Here is a 12452-nt window from a genome sequence, read left to right as displayed (position 1 = left end):
AAGTAGAAAATTGTCGATTTTTTTCTGCTGTGATTAAAATGACTAAATGGAAAACCCCAGCATGGTTATGTTTGCTTGAGTAGAAAGGGTTTTTCTAATGTGAATATATCGAAGTTATTCTTTGCAACTTTGAAGTGCCATTTTCAGATACTGATGTGTTGGAGGAAGATCAGTTGTTGAATAATTACAACAAAAATTTGCATGGCTTTTAAATGTGGTCAATTATCTGTTTCTTCTGCACAGAAGACTGGCAAAATTAAGTGATGTCTATAAAATGCTTTCAGAAAAAAAAAATGCTATCAAGATGAAAAGACCTGTATGGTAGCAGACTATTTATAATGATAAAAGAATTGGCAATATTTGTCTAAAACATATTGATACGGATACAAATACTGTGTACGAACCTACAAGGTGAAGTCAACGTTCCAGTGGCGGAGTGTGAAGTGTAGTGGTGTGCTAGATTTGAGGGAGTGAGGACTTCGGTTCCCCAGGCCCAGTTTAGTCCCAAGTCCATCACTTACTATGCGTGACATCAGGCAGTTACTTAGTTACTTTGATCTTCCATTTTTCATCTATAGAATGGGAATAGTAATACCTTATAAGTTCTGTTACATAGATTTAAAAAGATAAAAAACCAAATTGTTATATGAAATGCCTAGCACATTGTTGATACTTAATAATTCTGAGCTATTTCTGCTGGTAAGAAAATAACAGTAATGTGCTAATGGACAAAGAAATTTTTATGAAAGTACAATTTTATTGCTTTCTGTAGTTCCTTGATATGTAGCTATAGTCTTAATGTAAGCAGTAAAACACTCAGAAGTCATTGTGATCTTCGTAGAATAACATAGAATGTAGTTATGTTCCATTTTAATGTCTAACACAGGAAAACTCTGCATGGGAGGTGGGGTGAGAAGAGAAGGGAGATAAAGCTACAAATACATGTATCCACAAGCTAAAGCCAGCTCAGATGAAGCGTTAATTATGATCAGTTATATCAGATTTTTTCTTTAATCTTGTTTTGCTTCTTTCATATATTTTGTAGTCTGCTAATCCTCAAAGAAAATCAGTAATTGGTGCCAACTTAATTTAGGCACAAATTGTTTAGAAACTGCCATCCATTAACTTATTTTTCCCCAAAACTTGGGGAAGCATTGAGATTATTTTAATTTAGTGGCAGAACATCTCTTATAATCTCATTAGAGAACCAATTCAGGGATAAAGTTTGATAATCACTATTGCATTAATTGGCTGCTTGCTAAAATAATACTAGTTATTATTTTCTTCTGTTTTTAAAGTCACATTTGTTAATGTTTAACCCCCGAATGTTAACATTTTTATTTTTATTAGAATGTATTGCAAAAAGCACTAGATTTGGCACATGAAGACCCAGGTTTGAGATCAGTCATTTTCTAAAGAAGCTCTTTGATAATAAGCAAGCCAAAAGCTTTCTGAGTTTTTCTTTTTTCTCCTTTCCATTTCCTTCCGTTGAACTTGGTTTCTAGAAATTCCAAGTAATCTTTAAAATGTGTCTCTTGTATAATTGTACATTATGTTTTACCTATCCTGTTAGTGTGTGTTTTATCTGAAAATCAGTACTAACCATTGCATAGCCAGAGTAAGTGATATAGAACTGGGATTTGATTCCAGATCTGTCTGACACATTCTTGATTCATGAATACTTGTGCCAATCCCATAGTAGTAGTCAGTAAACATTTGTTGAAAAATAAATGTCATATATTAGTTAGCTTTAGGAAATAAAACTGTAATGAATGTGTAGTCTGTTTTATACCTAATTATATGCTGCTAATTTTTCTCCTCTTCTTTGTCTCCAGGAGAAAAGACTGAAAGAAAGGGAAGCCAGAAGAGAAGCCAACAAGAGACAAGCAAAGGTAAGGGTTTATATACATTTATTTTTCCAAGCTCTGTTCAGGTAGAATTGACAAAAGCATTTTATATTTTGGCAAGAACAATGCTTATAATGTTAAAACGGAATTTAAATCCTCTTCTTTTCAACATGGATTTTATTTATTATTTGTATATCATGATATTCCAATTGGATTCAAGCCCATGTGGCCTTCTATTCACTTTCTTGTATTCCTCTGGTGCAGGATGAAAAATCCCTAAGATAATTTGTCGGGCTTTGCCCCATTTACTCCACCACTTTTTTCCATATATTTTGCGTCAGTTAAATACAAAAGACAGTTGACTCTGTGGGCCAGGCCTGATAGGATTTTCATCTGTATCATCTTCAGGTAGACAGCCTGTGTGAACCCAACCTCATAACAGGTAACTCTGAAAGCATCAGTTCAGCTCTTAGAATCTAGGGGAAAAGCATTCTGTATCTCCCACTTTTACTATATTCTGTAACAGATACTTTTCAGCAAATACATATGTACAGTTTTCCTCAAGTATGTATGTATAATTATAAACACCGTCCACGTGCAGCTATGATTTTTATCTAATTTGTTCATCACTGAGAAGTGTTCAGCTTCTGCATTCTGAGGACGTTTAGTAGAAACGATTTCCTAGAACTAGGGCCCAATAACGTATGTCATTTCTCATGCTGTATCTCATTGTGCTGTTTCTGACTAGCCATGATTTCTTCTTGGCAGTTAGCAAAGCTCCAACTCCCTTGAGGAAGCCTATAATATTGTTTGTCATTTTTTTTCCATGCTGGCCATAGCACTTAGAGAGCAAGTCAGAGATGATAACTCATGCTATAGTTCTGAAGTGGGAAGCAATTATTCTACAGTGTAAGATGAAAAGACTGCTTATATTCGGTATTAAATATCACTCTGTCTTCAAAGGTGCCCGAAAACGAGAGCTCCAGTGTGTGCAGCCCGACTGCTAAATAAGGTGGAGGCTTCTGCATATGCTTTAATGTGCAGGCGTGAACCACCATGGCAGGGACACTAGATCTCAGAGGCTGTAGTGGAAAAGATTTAAATTTAAGAAGAAAATCTTAAATCTAATAAAAGCATTTGATATTTATGAATATTGCATATTCAGCATAAAATAAGCCTATTTTATTTCACTAAGAAGCCCTCATTTCTTCATATATAAATGTAAAATGAAAGATATAATCTAGAGCCAAAGAAAGCCCTGTTACTGTATTTCCTTTGTGTTTATTCATGCATATTTGTATATATATTACTAAATATGGTTTATTTTTTATACTTATTGATGGTGTATGCTCGGTTTTTTTTTTTTTCATAGTGGTTTAAGTTGTAAGAAATTGCTCTCACCCTTGAGCTATCCTCCTGGAAACCTCTTCTTTTATTCCCCTGTAAATTGGTGTGTATATTTGGTTTTAATACTGTGTCTGCTGGGGAAATGAAAAAATGGTAAAGTCGTCAGAATCAGGCATTTTCAGTGAGGGTTGATGTCTGAAGTGAACTCCTTACGCCAAACTCTTCCTTCCATTTCCTGCTCCCCTTCTGTGTTTGTCCTGTGTGTTTGTTTCCTGACGTCTAAAAAAGGAGGAAGATTTTTCTTGTCAAGAGAAGGTCTCATTTCTGTGTAACCACTAAGCATTAGACTAAGAACAGAAAGAAGAGCTGACATGGCTTTGCACCTCAGCCAGGAGCTTTAAATAGACAGAGGCTGTGTTTTATTATTGCTCTGAATAGTTTAGCTACCTCCATTTCACAGCCCTTGTCTGAGTGCTCAGAGATGGCAGCCCTTTTGTAAGAGTGATATTACCAGAGGGATCAGTGGCTGGTCTGCAGCCAGGACTCAAACATTCCTCAAGACACTGAGGACTGCCTGCAGTGACAGGTTCAGGCTGACTGACAGAGCCCAAGGAATGAGCTCAAACCAACCTTTTGCACCCAGCTTCCTTTCAAATGAAAGTGAGAGGGGATGAAGGCTCTCATGGCTTTTGAGGTGCCTTTTGGAAGCAGACCTAGAAGATATTATTTGGAAACACTTGGTAAAGGGGTGATGGCACAAATTTCTGTGATATGTAAGGAGAAATATGATGTAAGTTATCAGGTTTCTCTCAGTGTGTGTGCTTTAAATGACAGATGTGACTTGGTTTTTGAGTAAACTTTGTCTTCTTGTTGATCCTCTTATGTAAACCTAATCATTGTGTTACTTAGGATATTGCCTTCTGAATCACTTTAGTCAGATTCCAGCTAGAGCATCCCTTTGATCCCTGAACCTACAAGCTATCCAGAAGATATTTTAATGGTCAAAGAATGTGGTACTTGCAGACTTAATTTACCAGGAAATGTAGTCATAGCTGTTTATAGCTATTTTAAGCAATCACTGCATAGAAACTGAAAGTGTAACAAAGGGAGGACTCACATAGCTGTCTTTCTACCTTGTTTTGTGTTTCATGCAGCAAACATCATTTTATTATACAAAGAAGGATATAAAGGACACAGTATTTTTTTTTTTTAATTTTGGGGAAAGTGCTTGAATCAAGTTTCATGGAATTATCTTTATTTCCCAGAAAAGAGAAAACTTAATGATAATGTGAATTTTCAATTTTAGAAATGAATCTTCTCTGGCATATTGAAAGTACTTCTAAGAAAAATTGCTTTAAAGCGTGAGTAAGATAAACTAAAGTTGGAATGGACCTCTCAGGAATCCGATACGACTTTTTGTTAAAAGATAGATTTAAGTTCTGCCTAGATTATATTATGTGCAGAATTGGGAATGGAAGATAAATACGAAGCTGAAACTGTTATGAAGGTTTGCTGGGTACCTAATAGTGGTTTGGGAAATAGAGGTCTTTTGGGTATCAAAACTTTCTTTAGCAGAGAAATACTTGAACTGCACAATAGAATTGTTTTTACTTTGGCTAACAAGATGTCGTATATTCTTATGACCTACAGATTTTAAACTAAGATCTAGAAAAATACTTGTAGCAATGATCAATAGACCACATTGCTTTTTGAGTTCAGGTAGGTTACATAATCCTGAAATACAGCTTTACCTCATTATGTAGCTAGATTTCCTTTTGCTTTGAGGGTCACAAGTGCTAGTAGGAATCCCTGGTTGCTGGAATGATTTTGTAGAAATGTAAGGAAAAGGAACAACAGTGCTGAAACTTGAGGAAATAGATCCTCAGAAATAGCTCACTACTGTGCTGCTTTTGAAAAGTAAGTGTGATTTTTATTTATTTATTTATTTTTTTAAGATGGAGTCTCGCTGTGTCACCCAGGCTGGAGTGCAGTGGCGCGATCTTGGCTCACTGCAACCTCCGCCTCCTGGGTTCAAGCGATTCTCCTGCCTCAGCCTCCTGAGTAGCTGGGACTACATGCATGTGCCACCACGCCCAGCTAATTTTTTGTATTTTTAGTAGAGACAGAGTTTCACCGTGTTAGCCAGGATGATCTGGATCTCCTTACCCCGTGATCTGCCCGCCTCGGCCTCCCAAAGTGCTGGGATTATAGATGTGAGCCACTGCAACTGGCCAAAGTATGATTTATTAAACAAAAGTCTGAGGCTGATGAAATTGAACACTGACTATGAAGGAACAAAGAGTAGGGAAGAGCTCAAACACTTAAAATAGTTAAAAGTTGTTTTGACTGTATTAAAAATGATGATTATAGTTCATATTTTTTAGGTGTGGGGAAAATTAATATGTCATACATTTTGAGGTTGAAGTTTTATAGATGTTGTACATTTTCACTTGTTTTTATTTTTTGGTTTGTATTGCGTTTTTATTTATACTTAACAAATAGTGGTTTTAGGTAATAGTTTCTTGAATACCTAAGGTAATCTCTGTACTAATAGAAAAGTAGTGTTGAAGTTAGAGCTCTCAGAATAGGAGGTCTGAAGAAGTAGTAGTTAATTAATTTTAAAACTCTAAGCCGGGCATGGTGGCTCATGCCTGTAATCCCAGCACTTTGGGAGGCCGAGGTGGGTGGATCACCTGTGGTGAGGGGTTCAAGACCAGCCTGGCCAACATGGCAAAATCCTGTCTCTACTAAAAATATAGAAATTAGCCAGGTGTGGTGGTACGCGTCTGTAATCCCAGCATACTCGGGAGGCTGAGGCAGGAGAATCACTTTAACCCGGGAGGTGGAGGCTGCAGTGAGCCAAGATTACGCCACTGCAGTCCAGCCTGGGTGACAGAGCGAGACTCTGTCTCAAACAAAACAAACAAACAAAAAAAACAAAACAAACCTTAAAAAACTAATAGACTTGAGAGATGCTCTAGACTGACTTTTTAATCTACTGGTCTTCAGCGACTTTTTCTCTGACTCAACAGTAGTTTCATAAAGCAAAGCTAATTTTATTCAGTTGATATTTTGTTCTTTCTTCCTACTTTTTTGGTGCTAAAATATCCTTTCATTTATGAAATAATACTGATAATTTTTTAAAAGTCTTATTATTTGACAAAGTAAAAACCCATTTCACCCCTTTAAAATCTTTTTTGAGCTTTTTTTGATCCATGAAATTGAAGAGCGAGTGTGGCAGCCACTGATCTACTCCAGTGGTTTTCAGTATTATATTGAGTGACCTATGGGCTCTCCTCTCCACCCCCCACCACCCCTGCATGAGAAAATTATTTGGGCAGGGCTCTAGGGTTCCATTTAGTCCTCATCCAGACCAGCTCAACTTTATTTTCCTCTTTACATTTTGACCTTCCAGGGAAGATTTTGTTTGAAATACTGTTTTCCTTAAATGTATACACACATAGCTACATAGCTAATACTTTTAAAGTACCCAAATAAGTTAGGGCTGAAAGCAAGTGAATGACTTGCCTAATGTCATACCTTCTTTGGTGGCAGAACTGGTATATGCCCCCAGGTTTCCTGAATCTTCATTCCCTGGTATTGTTTATTGTTCTATGCTCTTTCTGTATGTTGCTTTTTTTTCTTTTTCTATGTAAAAACAAATCGCATCCATGATACATGATCTAACGACTAGTCATGGAAAATTACTAATAGCAAATAACTTTAGTAAAGAAAGAACTCTGGGCTGAGATCTAGAAAGCAGGCTATGTCTTAAAGTTTCTGGGTGGCTGGGGGTATGCCATTTATCTTTCTGGGCCTGTTCTCAGCATGTGTAAAAGGTTACCCTTTTCATGAAGATTTTTCTGACTCTGTCACATATTGTGGGCTCCTGCTTTTGGAACTACTCCCATGGTCCCCTGTCTAGAGCACCTCCAATAATTACAGTGCTGATGTGGTTGCACTTCTCTCTCTCTTTGGCTCTAGCTCTTGTTTTCCTTCGTATGCCTGTCTCTCATCACAGTGCTTGTCGGCTGGGGGCAGGCTTTCTGGCTCACAGTTGGCCATCTCCTCGCAAACAGTGCTGAGGTCACTCATGTTATTACCTCTTATTTTGTAGATGAGGAAATTGAAGCTTAGGAAGTTGAAGTAACTTTCCCAAGAATATACAGCTAGGAAATGGCAGAGCCAGGATGCAAATCTGCTTTATATGACACCGAAGCATTGACTCTTAAGCATTAGGCCATAAGTCATTTCTGAGGTAGTCAAGAATATTCAATTTGAGAGTCTTAAAAACTGAAGCAGAAGTTACAAATAAATATTTCTTCTCCTGAAATTGCTCTCCTTATCCACAATTAGTTCTCTTTTATAGGTGGCTGCATTGAGAAGCAGAATATTAAGAAACAGAACAGAACCATAGGCGGATACAGAATATTGTGCATCTCCTATTAGTTACTATAAAATCTCACTGGAATCCCAGCAGCTTAATTTTTTCTTACAAATAAAATATTAGGAAACATTTACCATTATTTCCAGCCCAGAAAGACCTGTTAAACATACCATATTCTCATATCTTCCTGACTTTTAAATTTTATACACGTTTTCCCTCTGCCTAGGATATCTTCTCCTTCATTGCTTTTTCCTCTGAACTCTTTCTGTTTTGAAGCCTTTTCTGCCTCCTTCAGGCCGACTCATGACATTCTTCCTTTCTGGACCACCGGACTTCGTGTACATTATTCTGCCATGTTACTTGGTGATTGTCTCTCATCACTAGACTATAAACTCCTTGAGAGTGGCAGCTGAGTTTTTTTCATGGATGGCACATAATAAATGCTCTGTAGATATTTGAATTGGTGAAATGCAACTGTATTCATTATTAAAGTTAACATTTTACATGTTAATGCTATGTCAGTTATAAGCTCCTTGAGGTCTAGCGCCTGGGTCTGCAGAATACAGTGAATTTTCATTCTGCCAGACTGGATGTATCTAACACACTCAGCCCTTTCCAAGTTCCTACTCCCTACTACCCCATCTTGTGTTAAACAAATCCGTGAATCTGTATTAAGATGATAGATTCTTAATATTAAAACAATGTAGTAAACTCTGTAGGCAGTCAGAATCCCATTAGAATCCTTCATGCATGCCCTATTTGCGAAGAATTTAATAAATTCTTAAAGGATGAGTTGTCCTAAGATGTGCATATTGATTTTGCCTTTCTTCCTTCCTTTTATCTAACTTCAAGCTCCTCAAGTTGCATATGGAAAACTTGAGTGTATGGTACTGTATGGGTGGTAAAAGGGATAGTCTAGGGTAATTTGATATGTGGATTTTCACCTTGCCTGTCAACTTTGGAACTGAATGCCCATGGAAGTTGTGACTTCACTCTGTGATGCAGGTCCTTGCTGATAAATATTTGTTGATTGACCAAAAAAGTGCATCCTGCTAAAATGTCTTTGTTGGCAGTATCATGGTGAATGTTGCATTTGATGCCATTGAACATGAGTAGCCTGAATAATTGTGACCTTATTCAAATGTGGTTAGATTGTAGGAGAGCTAGCACTCGGATCCAGGTCGGATTGCACTCCTTGACTCTGACCACTGATGACTCTGCAGTGGGTGTTAAGGATGATCTTAAACCTGTTCAGGGCAGCCATTAACTCTGAGAATAAGAGGAAATTTTTCAGGAAACAAGTCAAACCTTTTACACTTGGAGTATTAGAGCAGATTAATTTAAGGCAGAATTTTAATGACTATGTCAGAATGTGTTTATTCTAATACTTCTCAGAGAACTAATGTTTGGTGTTAGAGTCAGAATACTGTTTCTTTTATTAAACTTGCAAAATGTACTAACCAGATAAAACTTGAGGAAAACAGATTCATAATAAATTTGAGAAAGGTGTCAAAAAAAAGGGCTGTGTGTGTATATATCCCTTTGTTTATGTTGTAGAAAATAGTTGTATTATTAAATGGTCTGATAGTCTGCTCAGTTGGGTGGTCATTTAGATTCTTTCCAATGAAACAGTCTAAACAGTAAATCAATCCAGGTGATGCCCTTTATACTTCGTCATAGTTTATTCAGCTTAAGTCAAGTTAGAGATAATTTGACATTTATATACTTGAGTTAGGGATTTATAGGCACATCTATCAGAAAAAATTAACTGTATTTGAATCATTGTGGTCAGTTTCATTATGTGGCTGAGTCTGTGTTATTCCAGTGGTTACATGCTCTACTTTGTAGAGAACTGTGTATGTGGGTATGTGTGGATGTGACCATTGTGATTGTGGAGACTGATACTTAGGATCATTTGCCTGTATTTTTGTATGTATTAGCATTCATTAATGGTCTAAATGATGGGAATTCTTTTGACTGTTAGTAGTCATTACTGGCTGTTGTAAGATTATACCATCATAATTTCTGATATAGTATACAAAAGTCTCTAAGTTGAAAAAAACATGTAGATTCTTTCCTCCTTTCTTCTTCTTCTTGTTTTGTTTCATAACTCAGAATCCTGTTGCTTATGTGAAGAAATAGAGGCAGGGCTAGAGAACTATTATAAGACTTGATTTTAGTAATTCTCAGCCTATGGTACAAGAATCTGTGTGGGTTTTCCATGTTATTACTAGGAAATTCCAAAATTCTCAGCATTGACTATACAGTGAATAAGTTATCTGTACCATACATATATATGATCATTGCTTAAAAGTATGTAAAGGCTATATTAACAAAATATGAACTTGTTTGTTTTGCTAAATTCAGAGTACTTTTTTGTCTTGTATTTTCTTAAATGACATATACCACTGTAGAATTATCATCTTGTAAATAGTTTGATGTTAAACGTCTTCGTATACTGAAAAAAATTGAGAACACTGCCATATGGTATGTAAGCAGAAACAGCCATACTCCTAACACTTAGTCAAAATTGAAGACAGTCAGTCATAGGGAGGAAGAAAAGGGGAGGAAGATGGGGGGGGGGGAGGAGGAGGAGGAGGAAGCCACTATTTTTTTTTCTTTTTTCTCTTTTTTTGTGAGACAGTCTCACTTCATCACCCAGGGTGCAGTGGCGCGACCTCAGCTTACTGCAACCTCCACCTCCCAGGCTGAAGTGATTCTTGTGCCTTATCCTCCCAAGTAGCTGGGACGACAGGCACACGCCACCTTGCCCAGCTAATTTTTCTATTTTTAGTAGAGACAGAGTTTTGCCATGTTGGCCAGGGTGGTCTTGAACTCCTGACCTCAAGTGATCTGCCCACCTTGGCCTATCAAAGTACTGGGATTGCAGGCATCAACCACTGTGCCTGGCCGCCACTGTTTCTTAAGGAAGGGAAGGCTCCATTTCCTCCGTATCTTAAAGGAGAAAAAAAGCCAGTGGGAAAAGGAAATAACAGAGATGGAACACAGAAAAAGAGCAGACATAAGTTTCCTAATGTGCTAGTTGATACTACTGAGTGTCAACTTGATTGGATTGAAGGATACAAAGTATTGATCCTGGGTGTGTCTGTGAGGGTGTTACCAAGAGAGATTAACATTTGAGTCAGTGGGCTAGGGAAGGCAGATTCACCCTTAATCTGGTAGGTGCAATCTAATCAGCTGCCAGCGAATATAAAGCAGGCAGAAAAATGTGTAAAAGTGAGACAGGCAGAAAACTGTGTAAAGGAGAGACTGGCCTAGCCTCCCAGCCTACATCTCTCTCCCTTGCTGGATGCTTCCTGCCCAGATAAATTACCTGTTGTGACTGCCCTGGACGTGCCTGCCTACCAGACACCTGATCTTGCAAGACCATTATTAAAGTCTCACATTTGCTGTTCTTTGCACCTCTAAGTCCATTCTTTACGTTTGGATGGGTGAGTGTGTTTCTCACAGCAGCACTAAGTATCACTGTCAAAGACTAGAAATAACCTAAATTGTAGGGTAGATAAATTGTGGTATAGTCATATAATGAAATGTTATATAGCTGTGAAGGAATTACTGCTACATCCAGTAATGGGCAAATTTCAAAAACATGATATTGAGCAAAAGATGCCAGACAGAAGAGTAAATACTATGATACTCTCTTTACATAAAGGTTTTTTTGTAAAAGCAAAACTAGTATCTGGGGTTAGAGTTTACCTTTGAGGAAAAGAGGGAGTCATTACTGGGAAGGAGTGTGAAGGGGGCTCCTAGAGAACTTGAGAGTGTTCTAATTTCTTAATCTGGGTGGTAGTTACATGGGGTATATTTACTTTGTGAAAATTCAAGCTATAAGCCTATGGTTTGTGCACTTTTTTGGAGGTGTGCCATACATCAATTAAAGCTCAGGAGTTTGAGACCAGCTTGGGCAACATGATGAAACTCTGTCTCTACTAAAAAATACAAAAGAAATTAGCCGGGCATTGTGGTGCGCGCCAGTAGTCCCAGCTACTTGGGAAGGCTGAGGCGGGAGAATTGCTTGAACTTGGGAGGCGGAGGTTGCAGTGAGCAAAGATTGCACCACTGCACTCCAGCCAGAAAATCTCTCTCTCCCTTTCATCAATCTAATCAACAAGGTCTCACTCTGTCGCCCAGGTTGTGGTGTAGTGGCACTATCATAGCTCACTGTAACCTTGACCGCCTGGGCTCAAGCAATCCTCCCGCCTTAGCCTCCTGAGTAGCGAGGACTACAAGAATGTACCACCAAATCTGGCTAATTTTTTATTTTTATTTTTGGTAGAAACAGGATCTCTCTATGTTGACTAGGCTGGTCATGAACTTCTGGCACCAGGTGATCCTCCCGCCTCGGCCTCCCAATGTGCTGGGATTACAGGCATGAGCCACTGAGCCCGGCCAAAGATTACTTCTAAAAAAAATGATGGGGGTAGATGAGATCTCTTTATATGCTTTCAGCCTAGATATTTTAATCTGTAGATTCAGAAATATAAGGTATTATGGATAACTCTTGTAATTCTAGAAGCATCAGGAGCCTCAGTCCCTGGAGTCATTCATGTTTTATGAAAGCTATGAAAGACAATTAATAATTTATATTATTCAAATACACATTTCTTTTAAAATCCCCTTGTTTCAAGAAGTGTGATGTTTTACCTCCTAAACCTTACAAAACAATTTCCCCTAAATGAGAAAATGAGCTTTATTTCGACTCTGGTGTAAATTAAAATGAAGAAATTGTATTTTTTAAATAAGGAGGAGCGTAGTCATCATTCTGCTGTTCAGAGACATTTAACCTCCTCCCCACCCCAGTGAGTTTTAGTTTCTACTATAAACTTATGAGGTGGTTTGGTGGCCTTGGA

At 37.8% G+C, this 12452-nt stretch overlaps 1 protein-coding gene across 1 annotated transcript in view; it reads left to right on the top strand.

Annotated features, from left to right (window-relative positions):
- Positions 1-12452, top strand: part of DDX10 (DEAD-box helicase 10) — a 277384-nt gene that overhangs the window by 185467 nt on the left and 79465 nt on the right. The window contains exon 16 of the mRNA XM_012496007.2: positions 1836-1892. Within this exon, the coding sequence (XP_012351461.1) occupies positions 1836-1892 (57 nt within the window). The remainder of the gene's footprint in view (positions 1-1835; positions 1893-12452) is intronic.

Source organism: Nomascus leucogenys, chromosome 15 (assembly GCF_006542625.1).
Source record: "Nomascus leucogenys isolate Asia chromosome 15, Asia_NLE_v1, whole genome shotgun sequence".
Lineage (NCBI taxonomy): Eukaryota > Metazoa > Chordata > Mammalia > Primates > Hylobatidae > Nomascus > Nomascus leucogenys.
This window is presented reverse-complemented; position numbering and strand designations above follow the sequence as displayed.